General features: G+C 40.0%; 1 protein-coding gene across 11 annotated transcripts in view; it reads right to left on the minus strand.

Annotated features, from left to right (window-relative positions):
• The window catches only part of ppfia1 (PTPRF interacting protein alpha 1), a 47,446-nt gene extending 31,211 nt beyond the window's left edge, over positions 1-16,235 (minus strand). For 3 of the 11 annotated variants that reach the window (XM_038700656.1, XM_038700654.1, XM_038700653.1), the window contains exons 1-2: positions 15,053-16,234; positions 12,535-12,804 (exon numbers count right to left, since the gene is read on the minus strand). In XM_038700656.1, coding sequence (XP_038556584.1) covers positions 12,535-12,804 — 270 coding nt within the window. In that variant the 5' untranslated portion in view covers positions 15,053-16,234. Of the gene's footprint in view, positions 1-12,534; positions 12,805-15,052 lie in introns of all 11 variants that reach the window. The other 8 variants (XM_038700657.1, XM_038700652.1, XM_038700660.1 and 5 more) reach the window with 8 other exon arrangements.
• Between the last annotated feature and the right edge of the window lie 4,901 nt (positions 16,236-21,136).

The following is a 21,136-nucleotide window of genomic DNA, read 5'->3' on the forward strand; positions in this document are numbered from 1 at the left end:
TATGATGGAAGCGCAGTTTAATGATTTCAGTCAGTGAAAATCACTATAAAGAAGCACCCGTAAGAGGCTCACTGGCCATCATGGGGCGGCTGCGGCTCAGGAGGTAGAGCGGGTTGCCTGTTAATCGGAATGTCGAAGTGTCCTTGGGCAAGACTGAACCCCGAATTGCCCCTGGCGGCTGTTCCACCAGTGTATGAATGTGTGTGAATGGTGAATGCAGATGCAGCGTGAAAGCACTTTGAGTGGTCGAAAAGACTAGAAAGGCGCTATACAAATATGGAGCATTTACATTTACATCTATCAAACAACAAAGTAGATTGATGCAGAGTTAATAAAGTTAGTTATTATTAGTTATTAAAAGACCTTCTACAATCTTGGACCATCAAAACCAACCTACAGTTACTCCCACCCTTTGCTTAACGTGTGTGCGCCCACCCACTTCACAAACTGGGCACATGCAAAAAAAAAAAAAAGCACATTCATATATAGGATAATACATGCATGCCAATACATACACAAGGCGGACATGACAACATGTACACAAGTATGGAGCAATTCAATACCACAGCCTGGATATAAAAACTATCATCATCACCTCCTCCAACACATTGGCCACAACAAGTAGCTAAGAAGAGCGTCGACATCAAACTTCAAATCTGACTGTTCACTTGTTCAGTGCATTTAACAGTTTAATCGCCAAATTTTATATATACATTCAATTTAAATATGCAGATTGAAGGCACTAGAATCATAAGCTTGTATACATGCGGATGCAGCCATGGGCATTCAAGCCTGATCCCTCTTTGCTGCAGGGTGAACTGGTGTATGACTCAGTAAGAGTATGAGCGACATGCTGGTTAGAAGTGGACTGAGCTGCTCTGTAAGCCTTGGAACAGGGGAGGGGATTAAAGGGGGTACACAAATATGTGTGCCAACCTATTAAAGGAACAGCGTACCAAAACACAGGGATACACAAAAGCATTCGGCATTCAGCCTCATGAAGAAGAATATCCCAGCACCTTTGTGGCACTAAGACAGAATCACATTCTCTATTATAATACAATTGAGAATTCTGCCTGATGAAAAATGTGTGCACAGCAATGGCTTAAATTAGTAATTTTTTCCAAACACAGCAATTACATTTTTCCTCCACTTCACATAGTTTGCGTATATTTTAACATAACGTGCTTATTTTTAACATATTTTCACCACAAAATGTTTTCAAACGGAATAATACGATTTAACCCAATTTTAAAACAGCTTCTGTTAGCGCTACAACGATTAGTTGGCAACTATTAAATTAATCTGCAACTATCTTGCTTATCGAATAATCGCTTTGAGTCCTTTTTTTTTTTTTTTTTTTTTTAAAAAGGAAAAACATCCAAATTCTCTGATACCAGCTTCTTAAATGTGAAAAATGTCAGTTTTCTTCGCTCCTCTGTGACAATAAACTAAATATATTTGGGTTATGCACAAAAGAAGACACTTGAACGTCATCTTGAGCTTTGGGAATCACTAGTCGACAATTTTCACTATTTTCTGAACCTAACAACTTTTCGATTAATTGAGAAAGTAATGGACAGATTCATTGATAATGAAAAAGAATCGTTAGTTGCAGTCCTCGGTCCTGTGTTAGAATCAGAAGGAGCTTTATTGCCAAGTAGTGTTTTACACATACGAGGAATTTGCTGTGGTGATAAGGCGCTACACGCAGACAAACATACAGTCGACATACATAAATGTAGAAATATAATAAATATGGAATAGAAGAACAATGTTGAAGATATATACATGTGCATTGTTCTGGGTCTGTGCCGTGCAGCGGAAGAGAATATTGTGTACATATAAATATATAAACTGACAACAAAAAATATACAAACAACAAAGATGTGCGACGTGCCAGGTCTGTGCACAACACGAGATTAGGTTATTAATTATGCCTCATATTTAATATTATTATAATATTTATATTATTTAATTTATGTAAAATAAAATGAAAAATCTGTCAACTGCCTCAGGATGTCTGCGAAGAACAGTGTTTCCCACAGGATTTTAAGAGACTAAGGTGGGCAGGGCCTCTCCGTAAGAAAATTTTGTACATTTTAAAGTGAAATGCATTAATGTGGTACAAAACTAAGAGGCTATCTATGAAAAACTTTGCACTCTTGTAAACAATGTTGTGCTCTACTATTTGATCATAAACCCTCATCACCATATCTATAACTGGTGATGAAACAGCAACAAAAGTCAACATATTTAATGTTTTTCCCAAAACCCTAAATCAAAGAACATTTTACTACTGTTGTTTTGTTTTATACTTTTAATGGACACATTTCATATGTTTTATACTTTCTGTGAATATAATTTAATCTTATTTCCATCCTGTACAGATACCTATTTTGTAAAACCGGACGTTGTCACATGTGTTTCCTCCTCGCGCTAAATCCATCCAGTCGACCCGGTTTGATAAATAATGTAGTACGTGGTTCTCGTCTTCACAGCCTCTCTTCATACTAAAGAGACAAACTGACAGGATAAAGTCTCTAACCTGCCTGTCAGCCTGCTCTGGGCCGGTTCAGTGGATTTCCCACAAAGGCTTGAATATGTGTGCACGGTTAGCTTAATCGCCTTCTTACAAACGAGTGACAGAAACAGACCGTTAACGTTACCGTCGTTACCTCCGAAGAAAAGTGGTTGCCTAGAATCGGATGACACAAAAGTGAGTGAGCATGCGAGCTTACAGCAGCACCCACATAACGTAATATTTTCGGTTCATTTTGAAACTATGGCGGAGCAAATTAGACTGTGGTGGGCCGCCACGGTCTGGTTAATTAATAGGAAACATTGAAGAATATTCACATATGTCATGTAGTCCTAATAAAATTCAACACTTCTACCATAATACACTAGAAAACTTGGAAAGCAACATACAACTCAAAGGACAACAGCACAGTAATTAGAGTTCACACATTTAAATTCTGATGTGTGTAAGGAGAAGGCAATATGGGCAAAAGATATGTCTCTGACATTATGACAATGCCTTTTATTTGGTAGGAGATGAGTTCCTTCAAAGAGGAACAGACTTCACTGCAGCTCAGGAAAAAGAGAACGAGCCCAGGAAATAGTGAGGCTCCTTTCTGTTACTTCTGTACTTGATAAAGGTAAATGTCATGTGAGAATTAAAAATAAATTCCTCATCATTGTCTACCATGTCCTGTCTCTTCCATCCCCATATGCCACTGCTGGACTTTTCAGCACTGCTATACAAGAGAAGCTGTTCTGCACTACACTTGGGCAGTTTATTTCATTTTCAGACTAAAATACATTTTGTTTTCAACTCGTCTTGCTTGAAAGTACCAATAGACCTTTATGGACTCTTAAAATCTGGCAACATATCAGAGCATGGCAGCTGATTAATAGGTTTGATAATAAGATCTTTTTCATTTTTTTTTTTTTTAAACCTGTCCTGCCCAGCAGCCTGGTATAGAGTATAATGACCTGGATACCATATTGTGCCAGACAGATTTTACTTTAACAGGAGAGTATTAATATACTCCTTTGTCTGTTTTATTATTTATTTAAGATCTTTTTCATTCCAACATCATACCATCGTCAGACTGTGCTGTATTTGGAAGTGAGATGGGAACCAATAAGCCTACCTCCTACATAATGACTTTAGCCGTTCTTAAAAGCTTATAGCGTGTGCGGAAATCTGACACTGCGCAGAGGGCATCTGTTCTCCTGGAGGAGGACGCACAGTCAAAAACTAATTAGACACCACAATGGCTCCTATTCAGAGATGCTTAGCCTGCTGCCCAAACAGAGAGAGAGAGGAAAAAGTCAATCTATAGGAAACGATGGGGTGCTGGTTTGCACCACCTTTTCTCAACGCCCTTCTAGACATGAAGATTCTTGTATCATCATAAGAGGTCATTTGAGTTCCTTTGAAGCCACCATTACGCATATTTGGTAGAGGCAACGTCTCAATCACTACTTCAGCAGTTTGCCAATCACTACTCAGTGTAACAAAAGAAGAGAATCATAAGCCGGTCATTTTGTGACTGTTGCAAAAACAGATTACATAATAACAGGCCACAGTAACAACCCTACACCTGCAGACAGAGATGGAGGTATTTTGTATTTTGAGGTATCATTTACATTCCCAACAATTCTCATTCAATTCTGACTTTGTGAAAATAAAATCTGGAAACAAAACTGTTGAAAGCAAAAATAACATTCATTCTGCAGACTTGGGTGAATTTAAGAGTCATCTGTTGTTAAAAGCTTATAGTTTGAGGTTCTTCAGTGTTTTTACCTACTGCATCTTGACCAAGCACCCACACGTGTATGCACCTTCATAATTCATCTGTTACTTTGCAATGGTTAGGCTTTTATTGTGAAGTAGCTACAGGTTCCTGTAGCCCTACTCACGGGTGGTAGTGACTGCTAACTACTAGTAGTGTTAAAGCAGGAATAGATGAAGATCTGAACGTTTGTCATATGTAAACACATTTTAGGCAGAAACTTCAAAACAAGCTGCAGCCACAGTGATGAGATGTAGAAGCCCTCACTGCAGTTTGGACATCATAAAGTACAAGGTAGCGTAGTACGTCCAGCTTTTAGAATTGGGATCAATTACATCGAAAATAACAATTCTTAATAATTTCCAAAACAATTTTCCAATCAATTTTAAACTGTTTCCAATTTTCAACAGGTTCGCAATAACCCTATGTTATACTATGCACATAGAATAAGAAATTACAAATGCGTATCTTAGTAGCTTCAGACCACAAACAGGGGCTCTCTTTCACTATTAAAACACAAAAAGTGAGCATGGCTAAAGGCACTAAAGGGGTTTTCAGTTACAGTTGAAAATATTTGTTTTATGATGTTTTATGTTAAATGCATGCTGTTGTTTTTTATGTTATATACGGATGTGTGTTTCTTAACACAGTTTCTTTTAAGCACTGCTGCGAGGGGCACTCGCAATTTCATTGTAATATAATGACAATAAAGGCTTCTATTCTATTCTAAAAGAACAACTCTCAGTTTGAGAGAAACTCATCAGCTGCCCAGTCTTGACAGTATCTTCTTCTGTGGACTAGCAGAAAAGAAGTTCCATCTTAGCTGGGAATCAGATGGGTCTTAATCTCAAAATTAGCACACCGTAAGGCTCATTATTAAATTGTACACAGTATAGGTTTGGAAATTATAAGTTTCTGCTCAATTAAATGTATCCACACTATCGTAAGACAAATGACCTTTGTTGAACAGTGAGAGGGACTCTGCATACTGCAGCTAATACATGGCACATGTATTAGCTGCAGTATGAAAGATAAGAATAATGGACTGTATACTGATCTTGATTAAGAGAAGAGGTGAGAGTTTGCAATAAAACTGCTGTTAGCTCTGGAAATATCGAACTTGTAATATCAGTTCCACAAATATATCATCATGTGTTGCTGCAGGTGACTGTTGCACATAGAAAAGTCATCGCACAGTACAGATTTAAGGAATTGAAAAAGCTTGTAGAAGAAGCAGAAATAAAACCGGGCTGAAGTAAACAGCAGCATGGCCTTCACTCCCCCGCCTTGTGTCTGTTCCCTTTTAAGTTTCTAATTCAGCTCGCATTTGGCACAAGGCAACACTTGCTCTCTGTCACTTTCATGTCACTGTGTGGAACAAGTCAGTCTTTGTCTCTCTGTGTTACCACTGAGCACTCTCAATTCATGCCATTGTGCCACTGACCAGAATATTGAATTTGGTCAGTGCAGTCAATTGGGCCCTTCAAAATAAAGAGCTACGTTACACCCATGATTTTGTTTTTAAATCACAGAAGAGCAAAGCTGAATTCTTTCTGATGTTTGACACACAAGTCTTTTTTTTTTTTTTTGCATACAACACCAAATATTTACCAAACTACACCCCCAATCCCGACTGTCCTCTTTTGGTTCTTACTGCACTACTGGTTGGTCGCCAACCAGTCAAGTTGCAGTATCCAAGTCTCTCTGGACCATTTTTTGGCTACATGTAAGTTATCAATATATTGATGATATATGTTTGATTACAGTAAATATTCAGTGTTGAATTGATTCATGGAGGATTATCATAGATGTACTAGTTAAACAGGTGCATTCACAGGATCACAATTAGCTAAGCGTGCTCCAATAGGCTGTGTGCAGTCACGTGATTTTCATTGAGTTCAGAGTGAGGCAGGAAGTGTAAGGTCATTCTTAAATTGCAGCTAAAAAAACTATTCTGAGGTCATGTGTGTCACCTATTCAGTGTCCAAACAACTGAAATATGGTCACAATCTCTCCTCCTGTTCCTGATTTACAGTGTGGAAAAATAACCAAAAGTGTTTTCCCACAACATTATGATGTCACAGTGAAGTTGACCTTTGACCACCAAATTCTGATCAGAGTCCAAGTGGATGTCTGTGCCAAATTTTAAGAAAGTCCCTCTAGGTGTTCCTGAGATATCACATTCATGAGAATGCGGCGGATGGACAGCCTGAAAAACATAATGCCGGCCACAGCTATCACCGGCATGGAGACATAAATCGGGACATTTTCAGCTATACAGGGTTAAGTTCTGTTTATTAAGCTACTTTAAGCCGATCGCCCAAGGACTGAGGTACTTCATATCATGACTTGCAGAAAAAGCACTGCAGTGGCCAATGCAACACAGTCAAGCACACAACCCTGATTAATTCATAGCGTGAATGTTATTCTACTGTGCATATCAAGATTGTGGATATGGAGGATAAAGTAACTGAAACTGAGTGTCTAAAGGGGATGAAATTGTGCGTCTTATAAACAGCTGTGCAGTGTTTTGCTATCTGATAAGCCCACAAAATGATGGATATTTACATTACATAACTTTAATTTGTCAGATGCTGTTGTTCAAATCAACTTATAAAGTACATTCAGACCCCAGAAAAACAGGAGTTAGATGTCCTCAAACACTTCCCACCAAAACAAACCGCTAAGAGAAAGCTCAATGCAACAATACAAATACTTAGAAAGAAATTAGGTTTTAGTTTGCTGGCATAATCAGCCTGTGGCGTGTGATGGGGAGGGAATCTGCTGTTCATTACACCACTGTGGGACCAGAACAGAGAAGAGTAATGACAGAGATGAGTGGCCACACGGCCCTCGGACTGACAGACAGCCGGGGGATCCATTACTCAAATCACCCTCCCTGTATTGTATTTCGTCGTCTCACCGGTACCTGAAGCTACAGCCCCCTGCGTTTTTTAAAAAGGCACTGCCGTTTATGTTGTGAACGTCCGGTAAGACTGTTTTAGCACTAAACATCTCAGAACAGGCTCCAGCGCAATAAGACAGTTAAACTATGCAGTCAGTGACACAGGATGTCCTATTATCTTACAAATCCCATATCTAAAAGTAGCCAAAGATATCAACTAGGGCAGTGGGATATCAGTAGAGCTATTCTGTTGCATTAGTCTGAATTTCATTTTCCATTTAATTCACACGTTGGATAAAACAATACTGTTCAGATAAAGATTGCACCCAAAGGCAATTGCCCTCACCAGACATCATACCACACACTAAAAACAACACATCAATATTAACATGCGGAAGAGTCATCTACACAACAATGGCCAATTCAAATGGTCAGTGACACCCCCACACAAACGTGCAGCACAGAAAAGGCTTGTTTACCCATAAGCTAAGAAAGTTATACTACTTTCTGCAGTCAGCTTGGCGCACGCGTTCCTCACATGCACAGTAGATTGGTTGGTGCCCTGGTAGCGCTAGTCGCTGCGCGGTCAAACAAGAGGCACGTGGACGTCCGCACAGACCCTACGCCTACCCCCCCGCCCCCCCCCGATGAGGATTTTTTCATCACGCAGTTCCTTGCAGATCCTCTCGTACTCGCAGATGCGGAAAGTATAATCCTTGCCTTAGGCTTCTAAATTTTGCTCACACACTGAATTTGACTACTTAACTAACAAATAAGCAAGGGACATTTTGGTGCGTTTCATCTGGTCGTGGTTATCATTGGCACTTGACAATTTCTTTTTCAGCAAAGCAAGGAGTAAGGAGTTATGCTGTTTTTCCATTACCAGTACCAGCTCAACTCGACTCGACTCAGTTTGGCCGTCCTCCGTTTTCCATTGCAGATAGTACCAAGAGACAGTACCCCTCAATATAGCCGGTCGTCTTAGCAACGCCACACAAAACTGCGTTGCCTGCGAAGGGCCACTTGCGGAGCTCCTCAACTCCGAAAACTTTCATCACTTCTCGTAAAACTGTCAATATTCGAAATCTACACAGCTGATTTCTCACCTCAAAACGTCTCAGAAGTGGATTTAGTGATGAAATAACGTATGAAAACTGTAAAATGATGATGACGCAGTGAACAGTGACAGTTCTCTCTGATCAATTTTCCCGTCACATTTTAATATCCCTCAGCTCGCTTGGAACCTCGACAGACGCGATACGAAAAAAGTACACGTCCAACTTTTCCACAATGGAAAACCAAAAAAAGGCAAGTGGAGCTGGTACCGTGCAGTGGAAAAGGGGCTTTAGTCTACAGTGCTGCTAGAAAATGTGTGAGGAAAACTTTTGAATGAAGCAACACCAAAGTGTGTAGCTAACTACTACCACTTCCTTCTTTTACTGCCCCACCAATATTCACAGCAGTTGTAGAAAACAGCTGAAGATTCACCACCAGCACGCACAAACACACATCCAGTCAGGCCCACTTCAAGCAAAACTAATACAAGCCTCGGCTGACACAGAAACACAGAAACTGACTTTGCCACAGCATGTGGGTCTTGTATCTGTGGACACGTTAAAACTGATTGTAGGACCAATTTGACCGGCACACAGAGCACATACTACAAAAAAAGAAAATAAAAGAACAAATAAGCACCAGCCAACAGGGCACCGCTGAAGTTTGAAAAAGCTGCTGACGTGTGAGCGAGTTGCCCTGGAATGTTTGTGCATTCCAGTCGATGGGTACTCTCACCAGGAGGGAGGGAACAAGGGAGAAAATTGCACCTCCCCTGTATCTACCTACTCCAGCCAGAAGACCTAGACTCTCTTCAACACAGCGGCACCAGTTTCCCTCTTCTTAAGTTTACTAGGAATGTATCTTGATCTCATCAATGATGGTTAACTGCCATTCCCGCTTTGTATTGTGTTCTTAATTTTATATTAGCTTTTGGTTTATACATTTAGCAATTATATGTTTTTATTGAAAATACTTTGTGCTGTTACCACCACCATTTTGTTTTCAATCCACTATTAAATAGACCTGACCAAGTAATATTAAAATGTGGCTGCATTCAATAATCTTTTGTCCATAATGGATGAAAACAATACAAAAGCTGCAGGCAGCGTTGGGCAGCCCCTCGCACCGTAACGCGCGTGAGGCGTGACGCGGCCGCACCACAGCAGCCGGAGATCGGGAGACGCGCCCTGTGTCACGCGTTTTGGAGCGGTCACGAAGGACTTAAACATCACTTCCTGTGTCCTCCGGGTGGTGTTAGACAACACCCGCTATGTTGTGCAGCAGTAGGTGAAGTGTGGACCACGCTGTGAAAATGCCATGTGAATCAAATGATTTTTGTCAGAAACTGCTTACTTCCTGTTACCAGTGGGTGGAGCGTTGACATTGAGCGAATATTTTCTTGTAGATGTGTTCAGGACGGGACTGTTATCAACCATGTAAAGTTTGGTATAGATCTGGGCATGTACATCCTTGACGCCATGACACGCCCATCGACAAAAACTCACAGATAGCACAACTTTTCATCATCAATGCCTGTAAAAGGCACAGCAGAAATTTGAAGTCGATCGGATTAATTCTGTAGGAGGAGTTCATTAAAGTACGCACCATGTGAAAAATGGGTTCAAACCACACTTTCAATTCAAAATGGCTGACTTCCTGTTAAGTTTAGGGTATGGTTTGTTGAGGCTTTTTTGTGTGTCTTGATATGATACATGCACCTACAAGGTTTGGTGCATGTAAGTTGAACGTGGCACGGGGGCAATTTTTTCCAATTTTGTAGATGGCGCAATGGAGCCATTTTGCCACGCCCATGTGCGAGACGTGTGTGCAAAGTCTGGTGAGTTTTTGAGCAAGTTTAGGCCGTCAAAATTGCGATTCATTTGGGAGAAAGAGTAATACTAATCCTTACAATTTCAATAGGGTCCTCGCATGTTTCATGCTCGGGCCCTAATAAGACATTTAAGTATAAGGGCTTTCAAATGATTCACTAATGTTTAAATCTGTATTCTATAAGGGTTTTGCTGAGCCTTCTTTAATTTTAAATAATTATAAGACATTTTAAGTCCCATTGTGATTAAGAAACCACCTTCAATTTAAATACAGATCTTAAAGTGGACAAATCAACATGTCATGGTCAAAACAGATGGTAATAGTCTGTACTTGCATAGCGCCTTTACACCATGTCACATTCACCCATTCATACACTGATGGCAGAGGCTAAGGTGCTGACGGCTCATCAGAAACAGAAATTAACATTCACACACTGACGACGGGATTGGATAAGTGGGCGACCCTGACAAACTAATAAACAGCACCGAGTTTCGAGGATAATTTACAGAAACAGTTATAGGTGGAGGTAAGAGAGATGTGCGATTAAAAAAAGGTGACAGATTCAAAACATATGTGGCCAGAGACAGTACGTCATCTTCAGTGTACTCGTTAAATCTTATCAAACGCTTGTGAAGTGATCAAATTCCTCAGTTACATAATGTGATTAATCAATTAGCAGAAACAAGTGAAAAGACCCAGAAGGGAGTTTTGGATTGGAGATTGACATGAAAACTGCATTAAAAACAAAAGGATGCTGCAAAGTGTATTAACACCAGATTACAGCACATAAAGTGCTTCTACTTTTTTAAACAGCTGGATTTTCTTGCCTTCCAGATACAAATCCCAGGAGGCCTGGCAGATAGCCAGATAATCAGCTGACAACACCACGTGCATGCACACGTACACACAAACAGGAACTCAGTCTGAATGAAGTTTTTATACTTCGATGACGTACCAAAGGATGAGAAGATGAATATATTAGAGTGGACACTGAAATACAGCTTCAAAACTCAGATTTCCAATCCTAAGAAAATGATAAAAGGCATCACAATAGAAAAAAAAAGTCTTTAGAGAACTTCTAATGTGATTAAGAACTTTTCAATTATGCTCATCAAAATATGTACACTTTTATCCCATAAAGCTTAAAAGCAATGCAATTAAACACAAGTCTGATCAACCTAAACATGTGGATGTCTGTGAGATGCCCCCCTGTGAACAGGATTACAGTCTTAATATCTTTAGCTTTTTTGCCTGAATAAATCCGCGATTCATTGTCCTTAGCTTACGAGAACTGATTTGCCAGGTTCGGTAAATTACTTTTTTTGATACTTTCTATGTATTTTGACAGATTAAATTCATCAATCTGTTCTCAAGGTCAACCAACGAGCAACTTTTGTGTGAAATTGTACGTATGAACATTAGAGACATTTGCAGTGCATGCTTCTGCGTATTACTTTACATAGCATGTAAACATGAGTAAAGGAGCCCCCGGCCATCAAGCAATGTGTCTGAATGTTTTGACTCTGGATCTAGTTTTCCTGGCCGTACAATCAGTCTGCACCCCTCACAGTTCCCTCACTAATTTAATTAATTAATTAATTTATTAATTAATTTAATTAAATGTGAGACAAACCCTAAAAATAAACAGCATGTCAACTTTATATACTGGATGCATATTTAACCAAAAATACAACGACGCTCCACGGATTACCAGCCTCTTCTTATGCATCATTAAAAACAGGAAACCTGATCCCACGGCAGGTAGAAACATAAGTCATTAATATAACAGAGACCTGCAAACAAAGTCAGGATCATGATTTCTTCCACATTATGTTACACCAATATTAGAAACAATAGCGTAGCGATGACGTTTTTACTGCAGGGGGCTTATTGCATATTAATTATAATTATGCACACAGTAAGGCTTGAATATATTTTAAAAGCAACATTGCAAAATTTTTGTTTTGTAAAATACATTGCAATCCTGTATCGCCACTCCTCACCATTGTTAAAACAAAAATACTTTCTCATAGCAGATGTAGTATTCTTCCTTTTTCTGTTGATTTAATCTTGACTTATTTTTAAGTTTATTTTAATGATTGTGATCGGTCCTCGTGTCAGTTATTAGACTACTCGTGAAAAATAAACTCCGCTAATTTAAAGTAAAATGCCTTATCGCATACCATGGCAGGCCTAATGTCTAAATTGCCTTTGTTCACACCCCATTGCACCTTGCAATCAGTCGGCCACACAACGCCCACAACCATCCCAGACTCTGGTATCACTTTCTCTGCTGTGGGAGCCAAAGATCTGTAAAAGCTGTCATCCAAAAGAGAGACTGACACATTGGCTGACCGCGCAGCAAGGAGCCATGCAGAAAGGGTGCTGTGCAGGGCACTGGTATTTTTCTGTGAAATGAAAAAGGTCTCTCTCACTTACCTGTGGCAAAGCAGTGTTGAGTTGTCTCTGCAGCGAGTCCCTTTCATGGCTAACTTCGTGCAGTTTGCCCTGAGTCAAGCCCAGATTCTCCTGAGTCTCCCGCAGAGTGTCAAGAAGACGATCCCTCTCCTCCAGCATGGACACCATCAGCGACTCAAAGTGACCCTCTGAGTCCGACTGCAGCGGGGAGCCAGAGCCCCGACGGCCACTGCCACCCCCCCCGCCGGGCCCTTCGGCCTCACTGATGGTGGGCATCACCTCGCACATCATCTACAACCAGGACGGGACAGAGAAGCACCGAAGGAGACAGCAGAAGAAAAAAAACAGTTAGAAGGAAGACGAGAAGAACAGATGGAGAAAAGTACAGAGCTGTCAGCATTAAGACATCTGAATTGCACAGATAGGTGGATTTAATGAAATTAACGCTGGCCCATTTCCATTAAGTGTCCCACCAAGACATTCCGGTCAACAGAGGGCCCCTGGACGTGGCTAATCTACATGGAACGCATGTTATCAATGTTATTGATTACACCAACATTTTTTCCTCTTTGGACATGTCAAAACATCTGCTGTGGAAAAGATCTGTTGCAACGGATAAATCTTCTGTCCTACAAGGGCAGAAGATCCTTCTCTCATTCTCTCCTACACTTTAAGGGTCCGTTCACCCAAAATGTTTCCTGGCAATAATAATCAGCAAAAACAGAGTAAATATTGGAAAATCTTCACAGTGAGGTTGATGGATTATGCTTCTCAGCCCAGATCTTCTTTCTGAAAGACGCTTTACCGTTACATTTTTCAAATGTATTATTTCAGTGCTTTGAGAGCCATGAATAAAATTTTACAGCGGCTGTAGTTTGAAACCACTGAAATACATCTGCTGTAGTTGGGTGGTAGCAAAAGAGTCCAATCTAACAGTCAAAAGACCCTTTGTCACTGTCACTCCTGCAATTTATGCTCAATACACCAAAGCATTTCCCACAAATCCCTTCTTATGTAAAAGTCAGAGCACAAATTAATTTGACTCTAAAGTAGTACTCCTGTCCAAGGAGAGTTGAGTTTGTATTAGTTGGGATTCCCTAATGTCTGCCACAGCCAGAATTTGGACATTGTTTTCCCATTCATTCTCCTCCTCAACTAATGCACACCACAAAATAACAACAATTTACACATCCTTGCCACAAAACTATCAGTACATTTAAGTATATAGCTCAGCTGGAAGAAGGAAACATTGCAAGTTAAAGTGGTTTTAAATCTGGTTTTGAAAATGAAAAAAATTGTTCATGTTCTAAGGCAGACCGCCGGCGCTCTGCAGATTAGTTTAGACAAGGTAAACGTGGACCTCCGAGGTAATTTAATCAGCATACTTTGCAGACACAGAGGCATTGGCCATTACAACAGCTTATTGACTAAGCAGAAGGAAAAACAGAGCCGAATCAGCTGAACCTGCTTACTGATTTCTACTAATGGTTAACAACTACTTGAATATACTTGTCAATAGTAAACAGTCAAGTTGACCAACATTGGTACTGTTCAGAAAAGAACAGAGAGTGTTAAATCAATCACAGGCAACCAAGAAAGATGCCTTGTCTGAAGCTTGTTGAGTAATGTTGCATCTAACAACAGCTGGGAAGGAAGGTCTGGGGAATTAAAGCCACTCTCCACACCAAGGAGCTTAGGTCCTGTAGACAGACTGCTAGACAAAAAGCCAAGAATCATGTGAGCTGGATTTAACATACCTACAAGGAACAACAATTTACAAATTGGAACAAGTTGAGCAGGAACTTTGTGGCAGCCTGAGATGCCAAAATCCATTTGTTTTCCAAATCCACTGTGTTCAGCTCATTGCACCAAGACTCTACTGCATCTTCCAAAAACTGTTCAAGAGCTGGACCACACCGTTTACATGTGAATTAACTGGACAAAAATCAACCTGCCATCCTTAATTAACAATCACAAATTGCATGTTTCAGATGATACATGATCTGATGGTGGAAGGAGTCAAACATAACCTAATTTGTCATAAGCAAAACACAAAACCAGCGCTCCATATCCAGGTCAAGCCACTCAGGATCAACAATGTTTATGTGTGGGGGGGGGGGGGGTCACATGGCACCCAGAGGGAGTGACAGATGGTGGGTCCAGTCCACGTTAGCACAGACATCCCATATGTCAAAAGGTAAAGATGACAAACCACAATCTGGAGACACTTAAATAGGCGTAAACCTAAAAACCATAGGAGGGATTTTGAAATATTTCTTTACAAATCAGGAACGACAGAAGACTGAGACCACTTGGGACTTATTTATAATGCAATTTGTAACAAGTATGAAACTAATCAAATATTAACTTTAGATAAGTTTGACCTTGTGGCATTCCACAATTACAGTTTCCATAATGGAGAATAGAGTATGATCATGGAGCAGCCAAAGTCTGATGTACATGTTCAATCAGTGCTTTTAACTGTGACGGTCACTCCTAACACACGTTTGGTTAGTGTTCACGTGCGTCTGTATCTCACCTTTGAAGTGAAACGTTATTCCGAATGCCTGTGATTTAATCCACGTTATTTTATGCTGTCAACAAAGTCCAGGTCCTCCAGTTGTCTGTTACAGCCTTGTCAAGCTTCACAGAGTCATTCAGAGCACATCAATTCTCTCACTCACAGGCTGCGATGCGTTAAGGCTGTGAAAAGGGGTCTTCTCGGTGGAAAAAGGGGATAATTTCCTAAAGGCCTCAAAGCGAAACCCACATGAAGTGAGCAGGGGGGCAGTATTCCCAAGTTTGGCCGGCTAACCCAACGTTAGCAAGCTAGCATTAAGTAAGCTGGTGTTTCGATGATTGCATTTCTGGATTTTGGAAGTAAAGTGCCTATCTTTGTTTCTCAAAACAAATAGCCATCCTCGAAAATAAAGTTCAACTCGCTGACAATAACATTTTATAACAGGTAGACATGTGATTATACAGTTAGGTGACGTGGAAACAGCTGTAGCCTTGCTAGCGTTAGCTAATTTGAAGCAGAGTTCTTTGGCTTGAAGTCAGTTTAAAGTCGACAGCTAGCCAACGTTAGCTACTAGCCAGCTAAGTAGCTAACGCTTGCTAGTTTTATATACTAACTTCGCTAAAATAACGTAAGCTGGTCATCTAAGGATAAACTCTATCTCGTATAAAAGTAGACAACATGATCTCTTCTCTCTTACATTATTGCTATAAACGCTAAAAACGAGTTTTAAAAACCCTGAAATAGGCCCACAAAGCTATGCTGAAATGATTAATCTATCAAGTAACGTTAGCGCTTCTGCTAACGTTAGCTTCCCGTGGATTTGGTGGAGTCGCGTCACCACATCACTGCTCGAGCCGAAAACTTCCAGCTAACAGTGGACGTTAGCGAGGTTTTTAGTCCGTCCGGGAAATCCAAACCGCAAATTAAAACCTGTATTCCCTTCGTTTCCGTCCGAGTTCCCGGTGTTCTCTCGGTATTTCCACCAAAAGGTCCGTCAGTCCGGTCCTTCCCTGTCGCCACTGCCTGCCAGCCTCGGCAGTCGGGACAGCCAATAGTGGGCTCTCTGTCGCCAGCACTTCTCATTAGCCTGGTAGTCCACGGGAAGAGAGCGCTTCCCAGGTTGGCAACAGGACGAAAGGGAAAAGCGGCAGCAGCACTTTCACTTCCTGCAGGGATCAGAATCTGCACTCGGGAACATCCACACAGCTAAATTTAACTGAAAGCGCGTTTTGGATTCTGCTTTACACGCTAGCATCCACTGCATCTAATGGATATGCAGATATTCACCTAGGCTACAATACGTTTCTTCCAACAACCAATAAAAATATTAAAAACACAGTATGACATGACACAAGGGCTCAGATTAGGGGCGTGAAGATGCACTTGTGTCTTGAGACTTGACGATGCTCAAGAACAAGACGAGAAGATCTTTAACACTATTTTGAAGATTTCCTGCATTCTGGAAAAAATATTCTGCATCAGTTTATGGTGGAAATGTCTTCAAAGAGAAACAAACAATTTAGCTGGCAGGTGACAATTCATAAAAAGAAAAATATAACAGAATGCAATGCAGTAATATAAATAGAAACATTTCCCCCATCGATTTGTGCAGAAAATGTCTCCAGAGCGCAGGAAATTAAGTTTTTAATGCTGAAAATCTTCTGGGTGAGGACCCATATTTTAGCATCGAATATTTCTTCAAAATAGTATCAGTACATCTGCTCATCTTGTTCTGATGAACCCTCTTGTGCCACATGTTTTTTTCTCTACACATAGTTCTATTATTCTTTTATAACTTGCATCTGTTTATTCCATATTTATCTATATTTTACATTTATTTATCGCAACTGTATGTTTGTCTTCGTGTAGCACCTTAACACCACAGCAAATTCCTCATACGTGTCAAATAAAGCTCTCTCTGATTCTGATTCTTTTATTTTGGGCCACATAAGTCTGGAATATCACAAAGATCGGTTACATCCACTGCATCTATACAGTAGTGGAATAATTAATGATATAAATCAACACAAAAACCTGATAAAGTCATGGTTTGATTCATATTGCATTTCATATATTTATTGCACTGTAGACAATAAAAATATAAAGCAAAAAAAAAACAGTAAAATTTGACTTTGCTCTTCAAATTAACTATGAATGACACTAAACAATATATACGGGAGTATACAAGTCATATATTGAGTTTAGCATTAAAAATAATTGTGTAAATAAAAGTGACCTACATTCAGCTGGTGCAGATGAAAGCGCTGATAAAACAAAACGTTCTGATGTCACAATAAAGAGAATTGTTGCGCCATCTTGTGGTGTATCAACGCAGCGAGACGTCGGCTCTTTATGTTGCAGAATGTGCAATAATGTTTACCAGGAGAATAAAATTACACTTTTTAATAACTGCATTGATGTTTAGTAGAAATTTAAAGCATTATCATTACAAAATGTTGACACAATTGGACAGTTTTTATTCCAGTTTGTTAGGAAGAAAGGCAGTCTGAAAGTAGTTTAATGTAATTGCATTACATGTATCGATAATAAAAAAATTTGAAGAACGCATGTCCTTGGGTGCTTTATTTGCTGATATTTCAATTTCACTTTTCAGCCGACAAAAAAGGACATACATAAAAGGACTCTTTCTACACCAAATTTTATTTCTTGACAGTGTGGAGAAGATTTTGATTTACATGTAGACCCAGTTGCCGTGATGGTATCAATACGTAAAAAATAATAATATAACAAATTTATGGGGGTTAAAATGGGGGCACTTGGACTTCTTAATAAGGCTAAACAATTGAAACATTTTCAAAATCGTAACATGGCCACATGCAATATCAAAATTGCAGGACCTGCAATTTTTTCATGATGATAAAATGTGTCACAACATACCATTATAAATTATAAAAGCATTGTGGTGCACAGACCCCAAGAAAAATATCAATATCATAAATTGTTATATTCTTTCAGTGAAAGTGAAATGCAAAATTACTATTCCCACTAAAATATGTGACAAAATAATCCCAATATGATATTTTTTTCATTCAGCCTTATTTCTAAAACCCTGCTGACATTCTGCATCTCTGGTACACGTTAAAGTGATGTGATTCTTTCATACACAACCTAGTCCTTACCATTTTATCTCACAGTCTGTAACACTTTTCTCAGTAAGCATGGAACAATGCAACCCTCAGAGTCTTGAGATCTGTCCTGTTCTGGCTGTAGAGAAAGCATTATTTGTTTTGATAGATTTAGCTTTTGTCAAGCTTACAGCTAGTGAATGGAGGTTAGGTGATGACTTTATTGAGACAGAAATACAAATTTGACAGTTTTGTAAAAGTTGATGACCTTCCGTTACATATGGATTATTGCAAGTGTGATGGTTCTGGTGGTTGCTGCACAGGTTATGAAACATGATGAGCTTCAGCAACAGAAAAGTACTCAAAAAAAGAGAGGAGTGAATTTAAATGACAGTTTTTTACAATTGCTAAAACAGTAAACCCCATTCTTTGAACCAAATGCTCAGTGGCCTAAATCCATTTGTCGAATCATTCACTCTTTTGGCAAAACCTTAAACAAGTTCAGGTAGCTAAGACACTTTTTACAAATCCCACCCACTCTTTTTGCAAAACTCTAAACACATTCTCACTTACTAAAACACATTTTGCACTGTGATGCACACAAGTTAAACACAACTACAACACAGCTGTCATCTTTTACACAGAACAACTCATAATTCTGTTCCTAATGATGTGATTGAACCAATATGTGGTCAAGTGTCACCCTTTGACCAAGCTATAAGGGACAGGTTCTCTACTTCATTCAACCTGGGGCCATATAACACTGAACATTGTCTTACTCTTCTGGGTGGTCTTTGGAATTTTGTGTTGAGCGTGAGCAGCAGGTACATCCTGTCTATGGGACGATGTCAGCTTGCACTGTGGTGTCCCGCTAAGCAAGTGGTTCAACGTAAACCAGCAACGAGCGATTCATAAATTCTTACCCTCAACCATACAGCCCATACTTCAATCCAATAAAGGAGTTTCTCTCTGCCTGGTGGTGGAAGATCTATGCCCGAAATTCATTTACTGGGGAAAATCTCTTACAGGCAGTGGAATTGGCAGCGAGATAGGTGGTGGTGGTGAGATAGGTGTGGAGTGGTGTTGCAGTAAGGCTGCATCCAGCTCTCCAGACGGTTTTCCTCCAAGGCAAGGGACAAGGTTGCATGTGACGTGGATGAAGTCCTCTGGCCGGACCCAGAACAAAGACGCGATGCTGAGGCAGAATGAATCTCTCATTGACTTTTTTTTTTTTTATGGCTGCACAACATTTTTGAGTGTAATGTGCTTTTCATTTAGACTTTTCTTTGTTCTTTAGGCTTATAGTTCTGTATTTTTATGCAAGTGCTAAAAATACAGATATTGATACTGGACTCCACTGTGTAACTCCATGGTAACAAGATAATCGATGTTATTTACCTGTCAGAGGTACTGGTCGGTGTAGATCATACTGTAATACTTAATAGTAGAAGCAGTTGTAAAGCTTCATGGGATCCCACAGTGGAAACCAGCAGAAGTGAACCTGCAGTTGCAATACGAGTTGATCATCCTTTCATTGTTGGTTGTCGAGGTGGTGTCCAGCAAACGATGTGGGCTTAGTAGATCATTGGCAGACTTTCTGGGGAAGACCTGGTCTGATCCGGAGAGACGGCATCCATCCCACTTGGGAAGGAGCAGCTCTCATTTCTAGAAATCTGGCCAAGTTTATTAGTGGACCAAATCCATGACAACCCAGAGTTGAGACCAGGAGGCAGAGTCGCAGTCTAACACACTTCTCTGCTCCTCCATTTCAGGAGTTACTTAGTGAAAATCCTATAGTGACGGTGTCTGTCCCCCGACCATCGAAATTATTTAAAAAGGTAAACAGAAGAGGAGCTGTGCATAAAAACCTCATAAAAATTAAAACCACAAGAGCAATAGTGCAAACTAATAGGAAAATTAAATGTGGACTCTTAAACATCAGATCTCTCTCTTCTAAAGGTGTACTAGTAAATGAACTAATATCAGATTATGATATTGATTTATTTGGTCTTACTGAAACCTGGCTGGGTGATGGAGAATATGTTAGCCTAAATGAATCCACCCCTTGGCTTCTCTCAGAGTGTTCATGAACCGACTCACTGTTTTAACCACACCCTCGACCTTGTTTTGGTGTATGGTATTGAAATTGAACATTTAGTGGTGTTCCCACAGAATCCCTCTTTATCCGACCACTGTTTGATAACTTTTGAGTTTGTATTGCTGAACTACTCGCCATTGGGCAAAAATTTCTATACAAGATGTCTGTCTGATAGTGCTGTAGCTAAATTTAAGGATGCGATTCCATCAGCTCTAAATACATTATCTAGTCACAAAGTAACGGAGGACTCCTGTGCTAATTTCAGTCCCTCCCAAATCGATCATCTTGTTGATAGTGCTGCAGGCTCGCTGCGAATGACACTCGACTCTGTTGCCCCTCTAAAAAAGAAAATACTAAAACAAAGACGGTTAGCTCCATGGTATAATACTGAAACTCGCAAATTAAAGCAAATATCACGGAAACTTGAGAGGAATTGGCGTTCCACCAAAGTGGAAAATTCTCGTTTAATTTGGCAAGATAGTCTTAAAACTTATAGGAAGGCCCTCCGTAATGCCAGAGCAGCGTACTACTCGTCATTAATAGAGGAAAATAGGAACAACCCCAGGTTTCTTTTCAGCACTGTAGCCAGGCTGACAGAGAGTCACAGCTCTATTGAGCCAAGTATTCCCATAGCTCTCAGTAGTTACGACTTCATGAGCTTCTTTAATGATAAAATTCTAGCTATTAGAGACAAAATTCACCAAGACCTGCCCTCAACTGGCACCGACTTATCTCTTAACTCAGGAACCTTAGAAACAGCTGTAGAACCAGATACATGTTTAGACTGTTTTGCTTCACTCAATCTTTACCAACTAACTTCAATAATTTCTTCATCTAAACCATCAACCTGCCTCTTAGACCCCATCCCGACTAGGCTGCTTAAAGATGTTTTACCCTTAGTCAGCACTTCTATACTAG

Source organism: Micropterus salmoides, unplaced genomic scaffold, assembly GCF_014851395.1.
Source record: "Micropterus salmoides isolate LMB-PRFRI ecotype aquatic unplaced genomic scaffold, ASM1485139v1 Ms_hic_scaffold_6, whole genome shotgun sequence".
In the NCBI taxonomy this organism is placed as follows: Eukaryota; Metazoa; Chordata; class Actinopteri; order Centrarchiformes; family Centrarchidae; genus Micropterus; species Micropterus salmoides.